The sequence below is a fragment of the Arabidopsis thaliana genome (assembly GCF_000001735.4).
Source record: "Arabidopsis thaliana chromosome 1 sequence".
In the NCBI taxonomy this organism is placed as follows: domain Eukaryota; kingdom Viridiplantae; phylum Streptophyta; class Magnoliopsida; order Brassicales; family Brassicaceae; genus Arabidopsis; species Arabidopsis thaliana.
The window spans coordinates 7,849,273-7,873,794 of NC_003070.9; the positions used below are offsets into that span (position 1 = coordinate 7,849,273).

Consider the following 24,522-nt stretch of genomic DNA (forward strand, 5'->3'; position numbering starts at 1 on the left):
TAGGTACGAATGATGACTAAATCTGAATCATTAAAAAATTAGAAGTGTTAGGCAAAACATTTATATTGGCACTATAATATATGCGATATTCGATCAATAATTTTATTTTCTTTGCATGTTAAAGTAAATAAGTTTAGGTCATTTTTGTTTGTTTGTTTGGCTATGCTATAGGTTAAATAATAATTTCATACACTGCTTAGTTAACTTTTTGTTAAACTTATGTGTCTTGGATAAATTTCATATGGTTCCAAAGTTTATTAATTTTAAAACATCATTTATACTGCTTTCTGCTTAATATCAAAATCGTTAAAAAAATTAATATATGTAAAATGCAAAGAAGAAATCACAAAACAAATCTATAGCAACGATTCGTGAACTTAACAATATTCTTTTCGTTCTGACATCAAACTTACTGATCGTTAACTATATAACAAAAATCTATAGTTAATAAAAGCATGTGAAGTTGTCACTTGTCATTCAATAATCATATTACACATGGTCGATGCTACCAACAAAAACAATAAAATACTTATCAGTTTGTGCTCAGTAGTTTTTGATTAAATAAAGAAATGGCAAAAATAAGATTTGAGATGGCAAAGAAAGTATTATTTTCCCGCAAAAGATAAAGCTTGCGAAGCTGTCAAAGCACAAGAATGCTAAAGGCTTAAAAATAAACAAATTCTCAAGAAAAAGTGGAAGAGGAAAGCAAATTTTTAAACCAAAAGAGAAAAAGCTAAACCACTCTCTTCAAGATCGATCCTATATACAACACAAAAGAAGAAGAAGAAGAGAGAATCGAATTGGATAACAACTAAAAAAGATGATCAAAGGAGGAGGAGGAAAGTCTTCTGGTTACTCAGCAGATTTGATGGTTTGTTTCCCATCAAGAGCACATTTGTCTTTACCTTCTAAATCCATTTCTAGCCCTTCTTCTTCCTTTAACCGCCGTCAAAATGCTCCTCACCACCGTCGTAGCATCAGTAAGCTCTCTAGCAGCGGCGGTGGAGTACGTCAGAATCGCGGTGGCGGAAGGGAGGTAGTTGAAGAACCTACGTCGCCGAAAGTCACGTGTGCTGGTCAGATCAAAGTGCGGTCAAGTAAACGCGATGGTGGAGGCAAGAATTGGCAGTCTTTGATGGCGGAGATAGAGAAGATACATAGAAGCAAGTCGGAGAGTAAGTTCTTTGGGATTAAGAGAGATGTCATGGGATTTTTGACTTGCCTCCGCGACTTCGATTTTCGATGTTTTGGTGCGTTTCCTCCGGTTGATATAATCTCTGATGATGAAGAAGAAGACGAGGAAGAGGAAGAGGAGGATGAAGAAGAAGATGAAGATGAAAGTTCAGGGACAGTTTTCTCTAAATGGCTTATGGTTTTACACGAAAAGCAAAACAATGAAGAGTGTGTCGACGGAAAGGAAAACGTTTTTTCGGATGTAGAAACTGCGGTCCCGCCGCCGAACGCGTTGTTGCTGATGCGGTGTAGATCTGCACCGGTTAAGAATTGGTCAGAGGAGAAGAAAGAAGAAACAGAGGAAGGTGATAACAGAGTAAAACAGAGCGGAGAAGAAGAAGAAGAAGAGAAGGACAGAGTGGGAAATAAGAAGGATCTGAGATCATTAATGGAGGAAGAGAAGAAGATGAATTTGGTAGTGATGAATTACGACACAAACTATTACAAACTCTCTAATGATATCGCAAAGGAAACTTGGGTTGTCGGTGGTATTCAAGATCCTCTGTTTCGTAGTCGAAGCTGGAAGAAGTGATCTTTGTTAATCCTTTTGTAAAATTAAAACTTGTGAATTTTAAGTATCTTTCTTATAATAATACTATTGTGAAAATTTGAGACTGATTGGTTTTCGTGTAACAAACAAATACGATTGCTTAATGGGCCAATTATACAAACAGTAAGTGGAAAAGACATGCACATGATATGCTTCAAGCCCGAGTATATATTGACCCAAATACAAAATCTGATTACTTAAGAACAAGACTACTAATCGACGCAAGTATAAGCTTTAGTGCTTGACGTTGACACAGAATCAACTGATGATGCTTTGGATGGTGACGCGAAGAGAGGAAATTGCGAGGAAGTAACTAAGGAAAGTCATAATAAGCAACTACCTGGCTAAAAAGTGAGTAGCTTGTGTCAGAAGCTATCGTTTTCGTGGTCTTTCCTAATTTAGAAACCAAATTAATGATATTCCTAGTCATGCTTATGGCTTGACTCAGATTATACTAACCGGAATTAGAAACTTGTTGACTTAAGGAGGACCACTTCTAGAGCCTATAATCAGCTATACTACGGTCTGTCTAATAGGATCGATGATCATAATAAGGAATGTTCAATAATTTCCGCGAAGTTTCCGAAAATAAAGATGATATGTATGATTGTATGAACATATAATTTGTTACACGAAATCAAATTCCTTTGACGTTTTTACATTTTTTTTTTTTTTTTTTTTGTTTTGTTTTTGTTCGTTTGTATAAGCTTAACAAAGATAACATACAAATTACAAAAGATAAATTATACTTAACCATCGTAATAAACTACAAGCGATGAATTTCAGTTTTGACCAGCGATTCTTGCGAATATATATATATATATAGCTATATTTTATAAATATTTAGTTAATATTATTTAATTACTAAATACTAAATATATAACTATATTACTATATTGTTGGATCTAACCAAAAAATTCTATCAATTATACACCTGGAAAATAGCAACAACAATATTTGACCAAAAGAAAGTGCAGTATCAATATTTGAGATTTTGTTTGTTGTAAGCGTTTATGGTTTTACCAATTTCTCACCTTTTGGTATAGTCGAAAGAAAAAAATATTGCTAGCTACACAAAGTATCAGACAATATATGGTCGCCGGAGTAAATTTATCAGTGTACTGGAATTGTATGTTTATTGTGTTAACTACATGACGTGTTATAATTCAGATATGTGGCCATGCAATATATCTACTTCATGTAACTGATGATATAATAATATACTTGTCATGTGTAATCATGCATTGTCCGTGTACGTAGCAATCTTTTTTTTCTAGTCGAAATACTTTTGAAGTAAAAGTTGTTGTCATTTTAAAATCTAACAAAAACAATATTTTTATTTTCTACAAGATATTTTATTTAAAATAGTTTGAATAGCTGATGTTAAAAAGCGAATTTTTTTGATTAAAACTTAAAATTCACAGGTTCTATATATATATAAATACTTTAAAATCTTCAAGTGAAGAAGGTTTAATTGGTAAATTTATTTCTTTTTATTTTATTTAGAGTGATTATTTCACTAATATGTGGACAAAAAAGATTAACAACTTTACAAAGATATGCTTTTGTTCTTAAAATAAAATACGAATATTAAAATATTCAAATTTCTTTTTTTATTTGATTGAAAACGTCCACTTATAACTTTAAATAATTTGGGTAATCTGATTCAGAGATATATGCCAAAAATAGTAAGAATGAGAAAATCTAGCCCATTTAATCGCATAGTCTATTCAATTCAGTTGACTTAATAAAAAGTTACAAAAACATTTATCTTAATCACTTACTAAAGAAAAGAAAAGAAAAAAAAACACACAGAAATTTTATAAGAACTTCTGTTAACAAAACAAACCTTAACACTCCCTTCATTCTCTTTGCTCTCTCCCTTTCTCCATTAGTGAGCTCGTCTCTCATCAAACACCATGAAAAACAATTAAAAAACCTTATATTCTGACAAATAAAATACATATTTTGTTCTGTTTCTCCTTAGTCTCTGTGTGATTTTTGTAGAATAAACGAGAAACAGAGATAATGATGAGAGGTGAATTTGGAGAAGCTTCGTCTCTTTCACGTTCTCCTTCTTCTCCTCTTCAAACAGAACCACATCCCCAATCTCCCAAGTTTTATCGTAATCATTATGTCTTTTCCGGTGATCACTCATCTTACAACAGTTCGAGTAGGTTCTGTCTCCGATCTCCGTCTGATTACTCGCTTTCGAGTTATTTCTCAAACGGGTTGTGTTCTTCTGAGGATGGTTCGTCTCAGTTCGCTTCTCCTCCACTCGATGGCTTGATGACCAAGTATAATTTTGGTGGTGATGATTTAGGTCTATGCGAAAGTTTCGATCTTCTGAATGTTGGAGAAGAAGACAAGACTCATCACCAAACTCAGAGGAGCAGTTTTGGTAACTATGAAGCTAATGGAGATGGTGGATTCCGATATTACTCTGGTTTTGGAGTTGATCAAAAGGATCATCAAATTTCTAATTCTTGGAATCTGGGAATGCAGAGTTGTAACATGAACAATTACTCTGTTCCGGTACATGGAAAAAGCGGTGTTGGAGCATTGTTTGATCATCAAGGAATTAGCAGTAACCCTAATGAGAGTCTGCCTAAAGTATCTGAATTCCAGGGATATGTTTATTTTATGGCTAAAGATCAACATGGTTGCAGATTCTTACAGTGGATCTTTGAAGATGGAAGTGCTTTAGATGCTCTGGTTATTTTCAGTGAAGTGATTCCTCATGTTGTTGAGCTTATGATGGATCCTTTTGGTAATTACTTGATGCAGAAACTATTAGATGTTTGTAATGAAGAACAAAGGACACAGATCATACTCATGGTCACTTCAGAACCTGGTCAGCTTATTCGAATATCTCTCAACGCTTATGGGTAAGAGATTTCTCTGTGTAATCAATTTGATGTCAAGCTAATTAGGGTTGTTTTTGATTGTTTTGTTTTGTGTGTGGTTAAAGTACTCGAGTTGTTCAGAGATTAGTGGAATCAATCAAGACAAGGAAGCAGATTTCTCTGGTGAAATCAGCTTTGAGGCCTGGATTTCTTAATCTCATTAGGGATTTGAATGGGAATCATGTGATTCAACGTTGCTTGCAGTGCCTTAGTACAGAAGATAACGAGGTAAACAAAGAGACTTATCCTTTTTTTTTTCACTCTTCTTAGGCTCAAAACATGAATACTGCTATAATCACTCTTTATAGTTCATCTTTGAAGATGCTACAAAGTTCTGTATCGATATCGCTACACATAGACATGGATGTTGTGTGTTACAAAAGTGCATTGCTTATTCCAGTGGACTACAAAGAGAGAAGCTTGTAACCGAAATCTCAAGAAACAGTCTCTTCCTAGCTCAAGATCCTTATGGGTAAACTCAATATCTTATGAAACAAGAATTAAACCTAGAGACTCAATCTAAGCAATTCTTTTTTCTTGATCAAATGCAGGAACTATGCTGTCCAATTTGTTCTTGAACTGAGGGATTTTTCTGCGATAGCCGCGATGCTTGCGCAGTTGAAAGGTCATTATGTAGAGCTTTCAATGCAGAAATTTAGTAGTCATATGGTGGAAAGATGCTTAACACATTGTCCAGAGAGCCGTCCTCAGATCGTGCGCGAACTCATCTCTGTTCCTCATTTTGATATTCTAATTCAAGACCCTTATGCTAACTTTGTCATCCAAGCTGCTCTTGCTGTTACCAAGGTACAAAGCCTATTCAAGTTTATAAGTTTCTTTTAACTCTAACATTGTGATTGGAGAATGATCAAGATTTTGTGGAATAATCATATATAGGGTTCACTTCATGCCACACTCGTTGAAGTCATAAGGCCTCACTCGATTCTACGTAACAATCCTTATTGCAAAAGGATTTTCTCACGAAATCTCTTGAAGAATTGAAATTCAATAAGCTCTTCACTGGTGGTTGAGTCTGTGATTTCAAAATGTGTTGTTGTTTTCTTCTTCCCCAAGTTTGTTTGTTGCTAGGAATAATCTCAAACCCTACTAAGTAATCAATCTAGGCAAGCAATGTCTATCCAGACGATGTTCGATCTCCTGTTGTTGTTTTTGTTGCATGTAACTTGTTCTTGGTATGAAATTTTATGTTGTTGTTACGGACTACGGTCTTTCTATATACCGGTTTCGTCTTATGAAGACTTTAGGCCACTTTATTTACTTTTGTTATAAAGAAATTGAAAAAGAAAACTATGGCAATATTAAAGAATATATCGGCACCAAATTAGAAACAAAGAAAAAGAAAATCAAATTATGTAGTTAATGAGATACATATTGAGATATAGGAGCTTATGATTTAGACACAGATTATTTGAATTTACTGCGATTTATCTCACAAGTTTTTGTAAAATCTGAATTTTACTACGATTTATGACTTTATGTACTTGTCACATTGTCATCAAATTAACTCATAAGTCATAAGCCAATTTTTTTTGTTTGAAAAAGGTAGCATGGATGCAGAATCTTACGGAGGATCTTTGAAGATGGAAGTGCTTTAGATGCTATGATCATTTGCAATGAAGTGATTCCTCATGTTGTGGAGCTTATGATTTAGTTAGTTACTTGATGCAGAAACTATTAGATGTTTGTAATGGAGAACAAAGAACACAGATCATACTCATGGTCACGTAAAATGTTTTATATAATGTACTCATCACTCTATATATTTCTTCCTTTTCAAGTATATTTTGTTGGATGGAACGGTAATGGGCCAATGGTTAAAAGATCCAAATTGGGCCATTACGAAGCATCTGCACACTGAAAATATGATTCTGCTGAAGCAAGAAGAGAAGGATTAGAAGCAAACTCTCTGCAGTCTAGAAGATTAATACAAAACTTTCACTACTTATAGTTAAACTTTCAATAAAACTTTGTGTTGGTGGATGAATAGAAGAACGACTAATGGTTATACGGAACCAAAAACATAAACACAATGTTAACTCAAATTAGTGATAAGCTGAATAATGTTGATTTATATAGCTTATCAATATAATATGTTTTGACCAAAAAAATATATTAAGAAAATCAACATATGGTTACATTTATTAGCAACTTGTGAGGATGAAGAGTCGTTAGAGCTTTGCTTTAAATGAAGTCGTTAATATAGGTTTAGCTAACTCCTAGTAAAGCCTACCTCTGCATTTTATTATCCCTAAACAACCATCCAGTATGTGGTTATGCCAAAGACTAACTACATGATTAAATACTGTACAAGTAGGTTGATCCATTCCATTTTTTTATAAAAACTATTTACAAGAAGAGAAGTAGAACCAGTCATATATTTTGAAAGTTGAAACCGTTTCCAAACTTAAATAACTTCCACCGGTATATATAGAAACCCGAACTCTGCATGGTAACATGCAGTCATCTTCAGTTAGAACTTAAAACATATCTTTGCATATTTGTTTTGTAAAATTATAATTTAAAAAGAAATTAGATGTATTAATTATTACTAGGCATTTATACTTTTTCAAAATTATTTAATGGAAACGGGTAGGCAAGTACTGAATCTTTAATTCTTCCACCAGGAAATAATAACTATTTTCGTATTTCAAAAAATAATATTAACTGAGGGTCACAATTATGATTTTTTATCTAACCAAGTAATTCAAAATAAATAGTAATGCAGTAACTATTTTCCCCGAGACAAACAAAAGTTACTTTGTTTGGATGAAGTAGTATATAAATTACTCAAAGCTTTCATTTCATACAATCTTTTCCCATTATATTGAGTTCACGGAATTACAAGTTGTCAAGTTTATGGTGCTATCTTTAAGATTGCTTGGTATGGTTTTCTATTTTCCTGTATATTTCAATTTACAAAACTATGAGTTTCTGGTGCTAGCTTTAAATAAAATGACGAGACAAGTAACTGCATGCATGGAGTAGCTGCTATTGTGAGCTTTTAAAACCCTTTTCCTCCCCTCCTTCAATATTTTTGATTTTTATTGCAATTTGTTACTAGTTTTTAAGAAAACTATATTCTTCCATTTTATCTTCCCTGTTATTTAATGGTAATTAACTAGCTAATAGCCCCATTTACGCATAGTTGTAATTCTACGTACGTAAAAGTTAAATTACAGACGGGCATGCATGGTGTGGCCCATTTACTTGTTATAATGCGGACATACGATTTTTGTATGGTAAAATTCTTTTCCAAGACGTTCCTCCAAGCAACAAAAAATAATGGTGAATGGCTCCCGAGGTTGTGTCTAATCTAAAGTATCACAGCAAGACAAACGGTTCTTTAAAAATGTATGTAATATTATTATACTTTAACAACGAAAAATGTATGTAATATTATTTTAAATATAACCATAGAAGATTAATCTTGAACTAAAATTGTGAAAATTCTCTCTTAAAGTTTTCTTTTTGATGTTTTCATTTCCTATTTTCTAAACTTAGTTATAAACATTGTTAGTTACAACTGGATATTATAAAGATCTAATGAGTATTTAAAAGTTAGATCCAATATTTTATTTTATGGGTTGATCATAATTCTAGGATGTAAATTTAATATGTATATACATACGTATATTATGTATATACATATGTATGTTAATGTACAATATGATACTACTATAAAGGTATATCTAAAAATAAATGCATCCGCTGAACTTGAAGAGAGGGGAAAAATAGAAAGGCGATTAATGAGGAAGCTGACCAAAAGAGTCCTAAAAATAAATGAGGAAGCGAAGGCCGTGGCATGGTAGGCCGCAGAAGAAGATTTCAGTCTGTTATTTGAAATTTACTACGTAGTTTTTGGTTTAAAGATCATGTTTCTTTTTACTGGTTGTTGTACACAGATTAATACAGATTTACCTTGTTTAAATTAAAAATCATGTAATATTAAAATCTATACGCTAGTAAAACCACAGCATGCATGATACAAATGCCACAATAAATATATAAATAAAGTTTTGGTAAAAATAAAATAAATTGAAACAAAAAAATCCTTTAAACGTTTTACAAAAAATAAAAATCAGAGGGAGTAATATATGTACGTATTTTTGGTGTAATATATTGAAAAGTGGGAGTGAGAGTTATTGAGGTATTAATGTTGCTTCGGCATTCATGAAGTCATCAACCTTCCTCCTTCAACTGTATTTAGTTTCTTTCTATTTATTATTGTTTTCTGATTGGTTTCTATTTATTATTTATTCACCTCTTGAATTATATAACGCTTATCATCACCATCATACATACATGTAGACAACTTCATGCTTCATGACCAACACGAATACACACAACTCGTACATAATGGTTGATGATATCAAATAATGCTAGTGGAAAAAAAACAAAAAAACAGAAAGAGGAATTCAGTAGAACTATAGAAATCTACACATTTCAATGAAGCTCCTTACCCAACACTTATTGATCACACATCCAACTTGGAACTCTCACACATCATCATCATCATCATCATTCATCTCCTTCAAAACTCAAGTTAATCCAAAAGAAAACAATTTTGCTTTTCAGGATTATAATGTTTAGTACTATATATAAAAGTATAATAACATTGTTTAAAACTCTTGAGTTACCATTCTTTAGATAGATATGAGCACTGATATGGATCATAAATGCAAAATAAATCCTTGTTGAGTAAACAAATACCAAGGTAGACATTATTTTATGCCATGCAAAAAGAAATTGTAAATTGAATCCTATATTGTCAACGAATATCTACGATATTTATTTTGGTATATCTAACTCATTAACTCTGTCTACTATTCTACATGAACCGGTGGGGGATAATAACTCACTTGGTGACTTATCTTTGTATATATATACACGACTTCCACGATCTGTTCGTCTATCTGATCATTCGTTTTCTAACACCAGAGAGAGATTCTTTAAGCACAAAAGAGAGAAAAAAGATCTAATGTTTTCTCCACATGATGGAACACTCTGTTCTAAAAAGAGGGATCATATGAAAGTTTTTGGAGAATCGTTTCATGGTTCTTTCAAAAGGAGCAAACAAGGAGATCAAAAACAAACCAAATTTGAGAAGAACACTACTACTCTGTTCTTTCAAAGATCAAAGTCAGATAGCGCCATGTTGATAAAGCCTGATGTTCAGCTTCACCTAGAGGCTAAGGTATGAATGCGTAAAATTAACTTATATATATGTAAGGATATGCACACAAACATGAAGTGATACATGTTTCAAATTTATTTTGTAGACCCAATCAGAGACATTTGAAGATCATAGGACAGACCTGGACCTTAATTTGAACCTTTATTCGTCATCAAGTTCCTCTGTCAAAAAAACAATCATGGAGAAAGATGAATGTTCCAAAGGCGGAACTGTGATCATCAGCCCAAGTAAGAAGGTGAGATCAGGTGATATAGGGCTAAGTCGATCCCCGTCTTGGCTAGCGTTTGAAGGTGATGATGATGATAATCAGAAGAAGCAAGAGATGATAACAACAGTGTGCATGAAGTGTCACATGCTGGTTATGCTCTGCAAATCTACTCTTGTCTGTCCTAACTGCAAATTCATGCACCATGATGATCATAGCTCCACTAAACAGTTTCAGACTTTAAATTTGTTTAAGCTCTTATGCTAGACTTTTCAGTGTATGTTAATGAGCCCAAGAATGTGAAACTAGATATGTATGAGTTATGTATATATACAAGTACTGATTGTTTTATTATATGCTTTGTATATGAATAACTTTGATCTGCATGGTTGTGCCGCTTTCCACTTGCTTCCTTTGTGATTCTTCTCAGGCCTCAGTGATCACTCCACTTGGAATCAGTGTTCTGTAAACAATCATTCAACAGCTAACAATTAATCACATGATTAGATTTGTTATCACCAAGAGCAAGTGAACCACTAATAGCACCGATAGATACCACAAGTCCACAATACACACATATAGGAAGATTAAAATAGATTCAATGTTTTTTGATGCAAAGGTTTATCATTGTTTTTTAGAGACAGCTAGTTCATAAGCAAACAGGTTACGGATTAATCAGATGTTGTAAATCGGAGGGTGAGCAAGCTTCTACAAAGAGTATGTTTCTGAAAGTGAGAGAGATAGTCTAGTGAAGGGAACTGACTTTGCGAGGTAGACTTCAATCAAATGCATAGGGATCATCAGCATATGGGTTGAGAGAACCTTCTGAAAACAAGTCTCCAATATTTGCAGAGCGAGCATGACTCGTCATTCCTGTGCCCTGCATAATATGCAATTAACTCAGAACACGTTTTAGAACCTAGCAGCAGCATCCATAACTTCTTGACTTAAAACAAATTTCTACATTTCTAAGTGCCGGACTTTCCATAGCACAAGGATCACTGTATTTATACTTGGATAGACCTAACAGTTGGCTAAGCAGCTCTAAGTCTTAGCTCCTATTATTCTCACCTGTCAGATTATCTATTTTATTACCAAGGAAGATAAGGTAGAATAAATCAAGTTACAGAAAAAAAACTATTGTGCCTTTTCTGAAAGTATGATGTTTTTCCTATATCATCAAATTTACTCTTTTACTCTCTGCTTCAGCACTAAGTTTACTTGATAGGGGTTTATACATTTCAAGCATCAGCAAAAGTAGTGACTTTGTATTTTACCTTGGCGATACTTTGGGGGGTCAATTTAGGTGTAGCCCTAGTCCTGCGTCTTTGTGGCTCCTGTTGAAAAAGAGTGGCAAGCTAGCTTTCTAGAATATGTTCCAGATATTTCTTGTTTCGATGGAAAAGGTACCTCAAACATGGTTGTATTTCTTGTTTTTCTTCGTTTGGTTACCCTCCCATTATTCGTTTCAACTTCATACTCACGATGTGTCACCTGCCAAGTTAAACAACAAACCAAACGATGAGGGTGATTTTGATGTAAAAGTGTAAAGATGTAAAAGGTTCAAATATTTACCTTGCTATGATGCTTTGGATTTGGAATGCTCAGTACGCTTCCTGCGTTTACATTTTGAGCTTTCTTCAATATTTTTGACACAGGTGTTTCTTTTGCCTTTACAAAAGGAGAGTCCTGCATTTGATCCATGAGGAAGTGTTTATATATGTGGCCTTGACAAAGCAGTAACGAACAAAACTATATATTTGTTTCTCTACAGTTTACCTGTACGTTATCATTGTCAGACCTCACTCTTATATGCTCGCTTCTTTTGCTACCACCAAGGCGAGAATCTTTCGAAATTGAATAGTTCTACAAAACAGTAAACATTCTGTCAACCATACATTGCAATGCTAACGATATCTAGTTACGGATACAACTTTTCCAGTTATTACCCTGTTTCTGTTATTTTAAGAAACATATTTTAAAGTGGATAGATAAGGAAGAAAATGAAGTCCACTCTAACCTTGTTTGAGTTTACTTCTTGCTCTTCAGGTGGATTGTCACTCATCACCTTCCACTGTAACTGCACCAAAGCTCGTTGCCTCTCTTCCTGCAAGGTTAGCCCATTAGTTAAACCCATAAAGATTCATCTTATATTGGATCTTAAGAAAGCACTTACCTTTTTCCTTTGAAGATCTAATTCTTCTTGAAGCTTCTTGCAGTCATCTTCATACTGACACTTGAATGCTTTCAACTGAGCATCATGCTCACTCTTCAGAGCTGTTATCCTCTGGATAAATATACAAAATATTTGAATACCAGAGGCTCCATATTCTTTCATCTGTTTGAGCTATGAATTTATATCTGTGGGTACCTCTTTCAGTTCGTTTTCAGCCTGAATCTGACTTTGTCTCAGTTCCTGGTCATACTTGGCTTTGAGATTGAGCTCCTTACTCTCATGCTCCTCCCGAAGACTGAGAATCTGGGTAAAATGCAGTTTTTCTCAGTTATTTCCATAATAATTCGAACTTTGCTTGACATGTGTCAGAAATAAACTTCCAACCAGATAATGCATACAAGAAAACAGGAACTTGATTTCAGATATCTTCATTTTCTGTTATTAAATCTAACAACTCAACCCAGTTTGATTGATTCATTCTAAGCTGTGAACCTTCATGCTTGAGGATGGTCAGAACCATCAGGTTTCTTTGGAATCTAATAACACTCATTGATAGTATCGGACTGGACAATGCATGAAATCAGTAACAGGATAAGATGTGGTAGTTTAGCTCAGAGATTCGTAAAGAACCTTTTCGAGAAATCTCGTTAAATGATTTACCAATATGTGGAAAAACAGTATGATCTGTTAAATAAAAGGTAATTTCAAAGATATACCAGAGAAGAATGTTCCTCTTGAATGGTCAGCAGTTGCCTCTTTGATTCTTCTTTGCAATCTGAGAGTTCTTTATCAAATTTATTGGACAAATCTTTGATAATTTTTTCAACCTGGAGTTAGAACCACAATAAACATCATCAATTGTTCAGAAGACTAAACGAAAGATACTGTAGTCATTATACCTTGTCTTTTTCAGAATTAATAATCTCATGCTTCTCTACATCATACTTCCTCCTGATCTCATTAATTGCCTAAAAACAACATAGAGAGATAAATTAATTGCTTTAGTGTCTTTGCATATTGCATTCAGATTCAGCTAAGGGCCTCACGATTCTTATTCTACTAAATATATGGAAACATCGCTACAGATATACCTGGTCGTTCCTCTGTGATAATTCTTTTAAGTGCCTTGACAATTCCAACTGTTTACTTTCTAGCATCAGGTCATATTGCTTCTTTGCTTCTGCAAGCTTAGTTTCAGCAGTTGCCAGTAGCTCCTTGTCCTGCAGTGGGATTCATATTTGATGAGTACTAAAAATGTCGATTTTAAAACCTTAAAGCCATGACTTAGAAGTCATTTTTTAGACCTTAATGATTTGCTGGTTTAACTGCTTCTCGTTTTCATTGCACTGGAGGATAACATGCCCTTTCTCCTCTATGACGGTTTGGAGCTGGTTCACCTCTTTCGCCAATAAATCCGCCTGCAGCTGATGGCTCTCACTCTCTTTCTGCAAAGTCTCTAGTTCCTCAACTTGTCTCTGTGCATCTGCCTGCAGTTTCTCGCACTTCTCTTTGCTTTCCATCTCTAATGATGAAAGCTTTAATGACAATTCTTGCTGGAAGATATACAAGAAAAAAAATTAACATTGCAAAAATGCATTAGCTATAGTGCATTTATAGAAAATAATTTTATACCTTCTTATCCTCTGATGTCTTCACACTTTCCAATAAAGTTTCCATTTCTTCTTTCAGCTGCGAAATCGCTGATTCTGCATCAGCATGTTTCGAAACTAGTCCTTTTGCTTCAGACTCCAGTTTATCAATGGTCTGGCTTGTAGAGCAGCGTAGCCCAGAAAGTTGAGATATTAAAGACTCTTTATCATTCTGGAGCTCAACTATTTTTTCATTTAGTTCATTGCCTGCAGATTCCAGAGCTTCTTTTGTGGCAGCTACTCTAAATAACTCGCCCTGGAGATTATCAAATGATCTTTGAGCACGATCCAATGCAAGATCTCTGTCTTTTTGCAGCAACATTATGTGAGTATCATATAGGCCACTTAGTTTATCAAACTTTTCCTTGAAGGTCAGATTCTTTTTGTCCAATTCAGTCAGCTCAGCTACCAAGTATTGGACTAATTCATCTAGCTTCTTAACCTCCTGCTCTGAGCTGACTAGTTTTTCAAAACAATTATCTGCACTCAGCTGAACACTCGTCTTTTCTTTCTCCAACTTCTCCTGGATACTAACAAGATCTTTGACCTCGTCTTCTTTTGTTGTTAACTCAAGATGAACCTTCTCTAGTTGGGAATTCAAGTTTTCAATGTTGAGTTTTCTTTCAGCTGCAGATGCTTCCAATTTTGTTATCACAGCATCTGCCACAGACGAAGCACTCAGTAAGAAGACAAAAATGCTTTAAATCATGAACGTCACAGAGAAATGTGTGGCCACATATTCAAGCTCTTCAAATCGCAGTCTAGAACAAAACTAATTCAACAATCGTTTTTCTAAGGCATGCGACCAACGGCATTGTGAATTCAAAAGGACAGAGAAATGTACCTTTCTTCTCAATGAGACTGGCAGTTCCACACCGTTCAGTTTGATAGAACATTTCCTTCTGTTGTTTCTCGAGTTTGAGCTCCTCCAATTCCTTATCTCCTGCATTTTTATCTCAAAGATGTTACAAACTTGGATACCAATTGCGTTACAGGTCATAAATAGAATAATGCAACGACTTACTGCTTGTGATTTCTTCTTTAGCAGCATCTAATCTTAAAGACATGTCTCGCATTTGCTGGTTTAAAGAGTCTATTGCTTCTGAACTAGTACTGAATTTGGTCTCAAAAAAACCTTTATCCTTCTCAGCTGCAGAATGCAAGTTAGGAAACATATAAAGCAACACAGCATAGATAAGATATTTCACAAAATAAGATGACTGTATGATCATTTACTCTTACCATCCTGAACTTGGGAAGCCAAATGCTGCAGAGTCTCTGTAAGTTGATCACACAGAGTCTTTGTTGAAGAGAACTTAGACTCCAATCCTCTCCAAAGCTTCTCATCTTCCTTTTTCCTAACTCTGAGCTTAGCATTCTCATTAAAAGCGTTCTGCAGTTTCTCCTCTAAGGCATAGACATGTTCCATTGACTTTTTCAGCTTACAATTCTACACCATGGAAAAGCAAAATTTCTTTCAAATTGAGGTGAAATATGAATCTGCTAACTATTCGGAAGAACAAAACAAGATCTCAAACCTCCAGATCAAAACTACTTTCATAAACGCAACCCTAGCAATATACCTCACATGCACATCCATCGAATTTAAGTTCGTAAACACAAACAATGTATGAAGAAAACAAGATAGCTTCCAAAATACCGCCAATTCGAGATCTGTTCTCATCGCAGCCTGATCCTTCACCAGTTTCTCTGTTAAACAACCGTGAAATTGTCGAAATCATCATAACAGTCGAATTTAGAGAAGCGGAACGAAATGCACAAGAGAAAAACCTGCAGTGAGTTTCAAATTCGAGAAACTTCCGGAGGAAACGGAATCCGGAGGCTTACGATTGGAGAAGGAGTACATATTCGCCGATCCAGACAACGATCGAGGTTTATCCAAACTCTTCATCGCCGGAAACCCTAACTTCTGCATCTCTAGATCGGAGATAAAATTGAAATGAAAAAGATGACGAAATCGATCTATCGCTCTCTTCGTCTCTCGCTCTCGCTCTCAATTTCTTGCTTGCGCTCTCGAATTGTGTGAAAAAAATCTGAAATAAAGTTGAGCGCCAAACACGTCGGTGGTCTTTTATACCGGAGAAGTCGATTAATTCGACTAACGGCAAAATTTTGAAATATGCTTCACGCGCTAGAGAATAGCGTGAATCTTACTTGGTTACTAAAAAATATCGTAGGAGTCACGTGGCACAATAAACGGCTGAGATTAAAATCAAACGCAGTGAAACAAAAACAAAAACCCTCGGCCGCATTAGCTTCTTCTTCGTCTTCTTTCTTCTTCACTTCTGCCTCTTAGGGTTAAGCAAGAGAGAAACTAGAGATGAGGTTGATAACGCACAACATGCTTTCCTGCAACATCAAAGGAGTCACCAGTGGATTTCCTCTACGGATCGAAGCTGGGAACGTGATTGAGAAGGAAGTCGATTTCAATCCCGATTTTATCAGGCACATGTTCGCGAAGATTGAGTGGAAAGCTCTGGTGGAAGGTGCGCGTTCCATGGGATACGCTGAGTTACCGGAGGAATCTCCGGACGCCGCGGTGCTGAAATCAGATGAGCCCTTCCTTAAGAAACTCCACCACGCGTTGCTCGAGCTCCACCTTGAGGAAGGCGCGCTTGTTTGCCCTGAGACTGGACGGAAGTTTCCGGTTAATAAAGGAATCCCAAATATGCTTCTCCATGAAGACGAGGTTTAATTGATTGTGAGATTTTTCCTTGTAAGTTTCAATCTATGATGTTTCTGATGATGTGAACCTTTTAGTGAGATATGCAATTGAATGATTCCATTTGAATCATCCATTGTTGTCGTTTTGAATCCTTTAATTGTGTTTTATCAAAGAATGGTGCCTGATTGCAAAAAAGTTTATACCCTGATTTTGAGTATTGTTTCAAGTAGTTGGTCACTGTTCTTTATTATTGGTGCATCTTGTGAATTTGGATTGCATTGTTGGTCTCTCTTAACCCTTCTGCTTATGGGTGATCATGATCCTCTTGCTCATAAAGCACTGAGCTTAGCATCTGAATTTGTCAAATCTCACTACTTACAAAAGATGTGGTTGATATAGTGCAAGCTCGACTTATGGCTCCATATATGCTAGTTTTGAATATGATGGATTCATGATTCTATCCAAAGCCTTGGGTTTCTGTGTGCTGGATGCTTTCATGTCGTGAATGCAGGCAGAACTGATTCAAGGAATAAAACTCTTGTTGATAGTCTTTCAATCTGGATTTACAGAAACTACTTTTTGACTGATATGGATCCTCACTAGATCAATATATCAAATACATTGCACAAAAGAGTTTAACTAAGTCCTCTATCGTTCATGTACTTGCGTTTTAGAACCTACTAATAAGCAGTCTCAACCACAATACATTGATTTTTCCTCTCAGTCTATGTCCTAGCATCTACCTCAGGCTTTCTAGGCTTCATTGTTTGCAATTCTTAGCCTTGCGACTGCAAAGTTTAACATGCACGTCTGCAGTTTTGGTCCCATGGTTAGTTCGTTTATGTGACTTTTGAAAGTTTCGTTTAATACTTGTACTCTTTTAAACACCAAAATTTGATAAACAAGAAGAGCTATATTAATATTAATCAACATTTACTATATTTTCATCAGATTATATGTATAGATTAATTATAATCAGAATTTATCATTACATAGGTGAAGATTATTATCAAACTGTACAACTTTATAGTTTATTATACACGAACCCATTTTTATGATTGAAATGGCGTCCAAAAAAAAGAAACAGGGTCAGATTGAAATGTAGCTCGTTGATAATCAATCGCAGCCGTTGATCATGCCAAGTGGCCCCTGCGATATTCTGAGTCTCTGACATCAGCATACCGTTGGGGGAATGAGTCGCCTTCATCGGTATAAATAACTTTATTTCAGATTTTATGCTCACACAATTTCGAGAGCGCGCGCAAGAAATTGAGAGCGAGAGAGTGTGAGACCAAGAGCGAGGGATTGATTCGTCATTTTTGTAGCTTACTTTCTCGATCTCCGATCTAGAGATGCAGAAGTTAGGGTTTCCGGCGATGAAGAGCTTTGATCAACTCCGATCGTTGCCTGGATCGGCGAAGACGTACTTCTTCTCCACTCGTCCGCCTCAGGATTCCGTCTCCTCCGGAAGTTTCTCGAATTTGAAACTCACAGCAGGTTTTTCTCTTGTTTTATTTCACCGCCTCTCTCAAATCGTACTGTTATGATGATACCGACAATTTCACGTTTGTTGAACAGAGAAACTGGTGAAGGATCAGGCTGCGATGAGAACAGATCTCGAACTGGCGGTAATTTGGAAGCTATCCTGTTTTCTTTATACATTGTTTGTGTTTAGGAACTTAAATTCGATGGATGTGCATGTGAGGTATATTGCTAGGTTTATGTTTATGAATATAGCTTGGATTATCTGCGTATATTGCTAGGTTTATATTGGAACTATAATTTGTGATTGGGAGGTTCAAGCTCTTGGTTTGTTCGTCTGAGGTAATGGCATAGACATATTTGAAAGGAAATTTGCTTTTCCAATGGTGTAGAATTGTAAGCTGAAAAAGTCAATGGAGCATGTCTATGCCTTAGAGGAGAAACTGCAGAGCGCTTTTAATGAGAATGCTAAGCTCAGAGTTAGGCAAAAGGAAGATGAGAAGCTGTGGAGAGGACTGGAATCTAAGTTCTCTTCAACGAAGACTCTGTGTGATCAACTTACTGAGACTCTGCAGCATTTGGCTTCTCAAGTTCAGGATGGTAAGAGTAAATGATCATACAGCCATCTGATTTTTGTGAATTATCTTATATACGCTGTGTTGCTTTATCTGTTTCCTAACTTGCATCTGCAGCTGAGAAGGATAAAGGTTTTTTTGAGACCAAATTCAATACTAGTTCAGAAGCAATAAACTCTTTAAACCAGCAAATGCGAGACATGTCTTTAAGATTAGATGCTGCTAAAGAAGAAATCACAAGCAGTAAGTTGTTGCATTATTCTATGTTTTGACCTGTAACGCAATTGGTATCCAAGTTTGTAACATCTTTGAGTTAAAAATGCAGGAGATAAGGAATTGGAGGAGCTCAAACTCGAGAAACAACACAAGGAAATGTTCTATCAAACTGAACGGTGCGGAACTGCCAGTCTCATTGAGAAGAAAGGTACATTTCTCCTTCGTTTTAAATTTACAATGCCATTGGTCACATGCAGTAAAAAAATGATGGTTGAATTAGTCTTGTTCTAGACTATGATTTCAAGAGCTTGAAAATGTGGCCACGCAGTAGATGGGAAAAAGCAATGTTTCTGAAAGACTTTCATGATATAAAACAATTGTATCTTCTTACTGAGTGCTTCTTCTGTGGCAGATGCTGTGATAACAGAGTTGGAAACAACCGCAGCTGAAAGAAAACTCAAAATTGAAAAATTGAATTCCCAACTGGAAAAGCTACATCTTGAGTTAACAACAAAAGAAGACGAGGTCATACACCTTGTTAGTATCCAGGAGAAGTTGGAGAAAGAAAAGACGAATGTTCAGTTGAGTTCAGATGAACTGTTTGAAAAACTTGTCCGCTCAGAGCAGGAGGTTAAGAAGCTAGATGAATTAGTCCACTATTTGATAGCTGAGCTGACTGAATTAGACAAAAAGAATCTGACCTTCAAGGAAAAGTTTGATAAACTAAGTGGCCTATATGATACCCACTTTATGTTGTTGCGAAAAGACAGAGATCTTGCATCAGATCGTGCTCAGAGATCGTTTGATCAACTCCAGGGCGAGTTATTTAGAGTAGCTGCCGAAAAAGAAGCTCTGGAATCTTCAGGCAATGAGCTAAGTGAAAAAATAGTTGAGCTCCAGAATGATAAGGAATCTTTAATATCTCAACTTTCTGGGGTACGCTGCTCTGCAAGCCAGACCATTGATAAATTGGAGTTTGAAGCAAAAGGACTGGTTTTAAAGAATGCTGAAACAGAATCAGTGATTTCGAAGTTGAAAGAGGAAATAGATACTTTATTGGAAAGTGTAAGGACATCAGAGGATAAGAAGGTATAAAATAATTTTATATCCCTATGCACTGTATCTAATGCATTCTTGTAATACTATATTTTTCTTGTATATATTGCAGAAAGAATTGTCAATAAAGCTTTCATCATTAGAGATTGAAAGCAAAGATAAGTACGAGAAACTGCAGGCAGATGCACAAAGACAAGTTGGGGAACTAGAGACTTTGCAGAAAGAGAGTGAGAGCCATCAGCTGCAGGCAGATTTATTGGCGAAAGAGGTGAACCAGCTCCAAACCATTATAGAGGAGAAAGGGCATCTAATCCTCCAGTGCAATGAGAACGAGAAGAATATAAACCAACAAATCATTAAGGTCTACAAAGTAAATTCTGGGACATAGGTTTAAGGTTTTTTAGTACTCATCAAATATGAATCCTACTGCAGGACAAGGAGCTACTCGCAACTGCTGAAACTAAGCTTGCAGAAGCAAAGAAGCAATATGACCTGATGCTAGAAAGTAAACAGTTGGAATTATCAAGGCACTTAAAAGAATTATCACAGAGGAATGACCAGGTATATCTGTAGCAATGTTTCCATATATTTAGTAGAATAAGAATCGTGAGGCCCTTAGCTGAATCTGAATGCAATATGCAAAGACACTAAAGCAATTAATTTATCTCTCTATGTTGTTTTTAGGCAATTAATGAGATCAGGAGGAAGTATGATGTAGAGAAGCATGAGATTATTAATTCTGAAAAGGACAAGGTATAATGACTACAGTATCTTTCGTTTTAGTCTTCTGAACAATTGATGATGTTTATTGTGGTTCTAACTCCAGGTTGAAAAAATTATCAAAGAGCTGTCCACTAAATATGATAAAGGACTCTCAGATTGCAAAGAAGAATCAAAGAGGCAACTGCTAACCATTCAAGAGGAACATTCTTCTCGGGTATGTTGGAAATGATTTATGAACTTTTTGGACAAGGCTTCTTTGCGAATCTCTAAGCTAAAGCTACCACATCTTATCATGTTACTGCATTCATGCATTGTTCCAATTGTCTGATAGCATCAATAAATTCCAAAATATCTGATGGTTCTGACCATCACCAAATGAGCTTTGAATGAATTAATCAAATCCGAAACGTTCTTGTATTTCTTGTATGCATTATCTGTTTGGAAGTTTATTTCTGACAGCATGGAAGTTAAAATTACTTTGCATATTAACTCAGAAAAGCTGCGTGTTCCCCAGATTCTCAATATTCGGGAGGAGCACGAGAGTAAGGAGCTCAATCTCAAAGCCAAGTATGACCAGGAACTGAGACAAAATCAGATTCAGGCTGAAAATGAACTGAAAGAGGTACACACAGATATAAATTCATAGCTCAAACAGATGAAAGAATAAGGAGCCTCTGGTATTCGAATATTTTGTATATTTATCCAGAGGATAACAGCTCTGAAGAGTGAGCATGATGCTCAGTTGAAAGCATTCAAGTGTCAGTATGAAGATGACTGCAAGAAGCTGCAAGAAGAATTAGATCTTCAAAGGAAAAAAGTAAGTGCTTTTTAAGATCCATTATAAGATGAATCTTTATGAGTTTAACTTATGGGCTAACCTTGCAGGAAGAGAGGCAAAGAGCTTTGGTGCAGTTACAGTGGAAGGTGATGAGTGACAATCCACCTGAGGAGCAAGAAGTAAACTCAAACAAGGTTAGATTGGACTTCATTTTCTTCCTTAATCGTTATCTATACACTTTAAGATATACAACATTCAGTTGACAATGCAAGTTCTCCTTTCTTTATTTTCATAACGTAAACAGGGTAAGAGATTGACATGGTGTTTATTACCTTGTAGGACTATTCACATTCGTCGGTCAAAGTGAAAGAATCTCGTCTTGGTGGTAATAAGAGAAGCGAGCATATAACGGTGAGGACAGAAAATTATGACGAACAGTCAGAGAATCATAAATATCTTCTTCTTCTTTTCGTTTCCGCTTCGTCAAGGCAACACATTAACACTTTCTCATGGATCATCAAACGCAGGAATCTCCTTTTGTAAAGGCAAAAGTAACATCTGTGTCAAATATATTGAAGGAAGCGACAAATCCAAAGCATCATAGCAAGGTAAACATATGAAGCTTTGCATTTTTACATTGAAATCAACCTCATTGTTTGGCTTGTGGTTCAACTTGGCAGGTAACTCATCGTGAGTATGAGGTTGAAACGAATAATGGGAGGATACCTAAACGGAGAAAAACAAGACAGACAACAATGTTTCAGGTCAGCTTGTCCATCCTGCTATATAGACATATTCAAGATATCTAACTTTACATTGTTTGGCAACAGGAGCCACAAAGACGCAGTACTAGGTTGACACCCAAATTGATGACCCCCACAATCATCGCGAAGGTAAAATACAAATACACTACTTTTAACTGATGCTTTGAAATGAACAAACCCTCACATCAGTCAACTAGTGTTGAAGCAGAGAGTAAAAAAGTAGATTTGATGATAGGAGAAAAATCATATTTTCACAAAACGTTTTATATTCATTTCGTCACACCTTCCTTAATAGTAAAATAGATTAACTGACAGACATAATGGAACAATAGGAGGTCAGACTTAGGGCTGCTTAACCAAGCTTTATGTCTATGCGAGTATAATGTAGAAGTTTTCAGGCCAAGAAGTTATGGATGATGCTAGGTTTCTAAAAACATTTCTGATTTAACTGCATATTATTCTGGTCTTTTAAGCGCAGGAAACAGCAATGGCCGATCATCCTCACTCTGCAAATATTGGAGACTTGTTTTCAGAAGGTTCCCTCAACCCATATGCTGATGATCCCTATGCATTTGATTGAAGTCTACCACACAAAGTCAGTTCCCTATCTCTCTCTCACTTTCAGATACATACTATTTGTGAAAGCTTGCTCACCGATTTACATAAACATTTTGCTGCTTGCATCAACTATCTCATTTTTATAACGTGGAATAACTATATCCTAGTGTTTCAAAAACTTGTAAATGTTGTTAAGAGAAATAATCCGCAATCTGTTTCTGATCCAGTAGCTGTCTTCAAAAAACATTGATAAAACCTTTGCATCAATCAAAAGTGTTAAATCTATTTGTCATCTTTATAGCTGTTTCTATATTTGTAGATTTGGTATACGTTGGTGTTATTAGTGGTTCATTTGCTCTTGAGGTTAACAGTTTTCTGTTGAATTATTGGCATCACAGAACACTGATTCCAAGCGGAGTGCTCTCTGAGACCTGAGAAGAATCACAAGGAAGAAAGTGGAAAGCAGTACAAATCATGTAGATCAGAAGCCATTCATATAAGCATAGAATAAAACTATCAGTATTTGTATATATATACAAACTCATACATTGTATCTAGTTTCACATTCTTGTGCTGTTGGGCTCATTAACATACAGTACCAGTACTTTACATAGTAAGAAAATGGGCTCATAAAAGGCCCACAATTGAAAATGAGTACATGATGTTCTACTGTACATGACTAGGGGCCTATGAACCTAATTTAGAGGAACATATCACGGAGGTTTAGACGAACAAGTTTATTATTTTAAGCAACAAATCGTTTGTTTTAGGCTAGCAATCAAAATTGTATGTATAAATAAGGAAGCTAAGGTAGCTAAATTGATGTGTGTTTGATTAAATAAACTAGATTAAGGGTCAAAAAGTCATGAAATGTGTGCGAATCACATTAAATGGAGAAACAAAAAGATGGCTAGTAAACGCGTCGAAGCCTTTGACCCTTTCCACTTTCTTGTCGCATTCGTTGATACTTTGAGATTTCTGGTAATGGGGAAGAGACCTGATATTTTATATTTTACTCAATTAAGCACTTCATAATTGTTCTTGAACTTTTAGTTGTATAAAGAAAATGTAAAAATTACCGCAATCGTTATGCCATCAAATCCAAAATGGATATGTTTTTCTACGAAACTGCTAATTTCATGCATTAATTTGTGTGAAAACGAAACATTCATTTACTTTTTACTTACTCATAATAATCTCTCTAAGCAAAAATGTTTTATATTTTGTAATATTAAATAAAACTCTTGCGGAATACGTCCTAATAAATATCAAAAACCAAAGGATTGTGTTTTATTTTTCTGGATATTTGTATATCAGGAATAAAATATATATGAATTTTCTAAATAGTTTCGCACATTTTTTCATGTCTGAATAGTAAAAACGCATATAAAAAAATAAAATAGGGATTGTTAAGGAGATGACATAAATGTAAAGGAAGAGGAAGTCAACATGCCAAATAGCCAAGACTAAAATTTTTAAATGGCAGCTTTTTTATTTTCTTTGACCAGATCACTCCTTTTTGCTCCATCCCTTTCTCTCTCTCCTTTTCTTCCCCTAATTTATCTTAACCTTCACCCCCAAAATTCCAAAACCTCTCACTTTTATCCCAAAGTTCCTATTGTCATATCTACACCCTCATTTTACTTTAATACAACGCAAATGTATGTTACAAATTCATCACCTAAACAAAACTACAATTTAAAGGTTAAGCAATTATTGTTACCCAAATTAAATAATCGAAATCTATTAT

General features: G+C 35.3%; 6 protein-coding genes and 2 long non-coding RNA genes across 12 annotated transcripts; 6 read left to right on the forward strand and 2 right to left on the reverse strand.

Moving 5' to 3' along the window:
• The first annotated feature begins 503 nt into the window (after window positions 1-503).
• On the forward strand, window positions 504-1,892 carry AT1G22230 (nucleolar GTP-binding protein). The gene has a single exon (NM_102073.3). It carries the CDS (start codon window positions 821-823, stop codon window positions 1,763-1,765), a length of 945 nt encoding a protein of 314 aa, NP_173642.1. The 5' UTR covers window positions 504-820; the 3' UTR covers window positions 1,766-1,892.
• A 1,739-nt stretch (window positions 1,893-3,631) lies between these two features.
• On the forward strand, window positions 3,632-5,941 carry PUM8 (pumilio 8). Its single transcript, NM_102074.2, has 5 exons — window positions 3,632-4,671; window positions 4,755-4,917; window positions 4,998-5,161; window positions 5,241-5,496; window positions 5,587-5,941. Exons 1-5 carry the CDS (start codon window positions 3,812-3,814, stop codon window positions 5,689-5,691), a joined length of 1,548 nt encoding a protein of 515 aa, NP_173643.1. The 5' UTR covers window positions 3,632-3,811; the 3' UTR covers window positions 5,692-5,941.
• A 3,650-nt stretch (window positions 5,942-9,591) lies between these two features.
• AT1G22250 (uncharacterized protein) lies at window positions 9,592-10,494 on the forward strand. Its single transcript, NM_102075.4, has 2 exons — window positions 9,592-9,904; window positions 9,990-10,494. The coding sequence occupies exons 1-2, from the start codon at window positions 9,689-9,691 to the stop codon at window positions 10,374-10,376; spliced, it is 603 nt and encodes a 200-aa protein (NP_173644.2). The 5' UTR covers window positions 9,592-9,688; the 3' UTR covers window positions 10,377-10,494.
• Window positions 9,596-10,232, reverse strand: AT1G05733. The gene has a single exon (NR_138952.1). It is a non-coding gene; the product is annotated as an other RNA (long non-coding RNA).
• Window positions 10,358-15,991, reverse strand: ZYP1a (Myosin heavy chain-related protein; the record flags this gene model as incomplete). Of its 3 annotated transcripts, NM_102076.4 has the most annotated exons (19): window positions 15,726-15,977; window positions 15,595-15,644; window positions 15,177-15,384; window positions 14,959-15,084; window positions 14,779-14,877; window positions 13,918-14,594; window positions 13,590-13,838; window positions 13,377-13,505; window positions 13,185-13,253; window positions 13,002-13,112; window positions 12,481-12,588; window positions 12,286-12,396; window positions 12,130-12,216; window positions 11,889-11,975; window positions 11,685-11,798; window positions 11,520-11,603; window positions 11,387-11,446; window positions 10,873-10,989; window positions 10,358-10,572 (listed from the first exon to the last, which is right to left on the reverse strand). In NM_102076.4, the coding sequence occupies exons 1-18, from the start codon at window positions 15,868-15,870 to the stop codon at window positions 10,888-10,890; spliced, it is 2,616 nt and encodes an 871-aa protein (NP_173645.3). In that variant the 5' UTR covers window positions 15,871-15,977. The 3 variants fall into 3 exon arrangements, with proteins under 3 accessions (NP_173645.3, NP_001321722.1, NP_001321723.1); NM_001332543.1 differs by lacking the exons at window positions 10,358-10,572; window positions 15,595-15,644; window positions 15,726-15,977 and having other exon boundaries at window positions 10,888-10,989; window positions 15,177-15,431; NM_001332544.1 differs by lacking the exons at window positions 10,358-10,572; window positions 10,873-10,989 and having other exon boundaries at window positions 11,424-11,603; window positions 15,726-15,991.
• Window positions 15,992-16,162: 171 nt separating this feature from the next.
• AT1G22270 (Trm112p-like protein) lies at window positions 16,163-16,904 on the forward strand. The gene has a single exon (NM_102077.5). It carries the CDS (start codon window positions 16,276-16,278, stop codon window positions 16,648-16,650), a length of 375 nt encoding a protein of 124 aa, NP_564163.1. The 5' UTR covers window positions 16,163-16,275; the 3' UTR covers window positions 16,651-16,904.
• An 890-nt stretch (window positions 16,905-17,794) lies between these two features.
• On the forward strand, window positions 17,795-23,443 carry ZYP1b (Myosin heavy chain-related protein). Of its 3 annotated transcripts, NM_102078.3 has the most exons (19): window positions 17,795-18,117; window positions 18,199-18,248; window positions 18,495-18,702; window positions 18,795-18,920; window positions 19,003-19,101; window positions 19,306-19,982; window positions 20,062-20,310; window positions 20,382-20,510; window positions 20,634-20,702; window positions 20,776-20,886; window positions 21,187-21,294; window positions 21,379-21,489; window positions 21,558-21,644; window positions 21,790-21,861; window positions 21,978-22,058; window positions 22,131-22,214; window positions 22,281-22,343; window positions 22,693-22,809; window positions 23,171-23,443. In NM_102078.3, exons 1-18 carry the CDS (start codon window positions 17,973-17,975, stop codon window positions 22,792-22,794), a joined length of 2,571 nt encoding a protein of 856 aa, NP_564164.1. In that variant the 5' UTR covers window positions 17,795-17,972; the 3' UTR covers window positions 22,795-22,809; window positions 23,171-23,443. The 3 variants fall into 3 exon arrangements, with proteins under 3 accessions (NP_564164.1, NP_001323354.1, NP_001323355.1); NM_001332545.1 differs by having other exon boundaries at window positions 17,829-18,117; window positions 22,131-22,343; window positions 23,171-23,435; NM_001332546.1 differs by lacking the exons at window positions 21,379-21,489; window positions 21,558-21,644; window positions 21,790-21,861; ... (3 more) ...; window positions 22,693-22,809; window positions 23,171-23,443 and having other exon boundaries at window positions 17,861-18,117; window positions 21,187-21,343.
• A 134-nt stretch (window positions 23,444-23,577) lies between these two features.
• Window positions 23,578-23,784, forward strand: AT1G05737. Its single transcript, NR_138953.1, has one exon. It is a non-coding gene; the product is annotated as an other RNA (long non-coding RNA).
• Window positions 23,785-24,522: the final 738 nt, after the last annotated feature.

What these genes read in the sequence shown, in the direction of transcription:
- AT1G22230 (NM_102073.3), top strand. Translation starts at nt 821, where the DNA reads ATGATCAAAGGAGGAGGAGGAAAGTCTTCTGGTTACTCAGCAGATTTG.
- PUM8 (NM_102074.2), top strand. Translation starts at nt 3,812, where the DNA reads ATGATGAGAGGTGAATTTGGAGAAGCTTCGTCTCTTTCACGTTCTCCT. An exon ending in ATATCTCTCAACGCTTATGG is followed by an intron (nt 4,672 to 4,754) that starts GTAAGAGATTTC and finishes GTGTGGTTAAAG; the next exon opens with TACTCGAGTTGTTCAGAGAT. An exon ending in TTAGTACAGAAGATAACGAG is followed by an intron (nt 4,918 to 4,997) that starts GTAAACAAAGAG and finishes CACTCTTTATAG; the next exon opens with TTCATCTTTGAAGATGCTAC.
- AT1G22250 (NM_102075.4), top strand. Translation starts at nt 9,689, where the DNA reads ATGTTTTCTCCACATGATGGAACACTCTGTTCTAAAAAGAGGGATCAT. An exon ending in AGCTTCACCTAGAGGCTAAG is followed by an intron (nt 9,905 to 9,989) that starts GTATGAATGCGT and finishes TTTATTTTGTAG; the next exon opens with ACCCAATCAGAGACATTTGA.
- AT1G22270 (NM_102077.5), top strand. Translation starts at nt 16,276, where the DNA reads ATGAGGTTGATAACGCACAACATGCTTTCCTGCAACATCAAAGGAGTC.
- ZYP1b (NM_102078.3), top strand. Translation starts at nt 17,973, where the DNA reads ATGCAGAAGTTAGGGTTTCCGGCGATGAAGAGCTTTGATCAACTCCGA. An exon ending in TAAACCAACAAATCATTAAG is followed by an intron (nt 20,311 to 20,381) that starts GTCTACAAAGTA and finishes ATCCTACTGCAG; the next exon opens with GACAAGGAGCTACTCGCAAC. An exon ending in TAGATCTTCAAAGGAAAAAA is followed by an intron (nt 21,490 to 21,557) that starts GTAAGTGCTTTT and finishes CTAACCTTGCAG; the next exon opens with GAAGAGAGGCAAAGAGCTTT.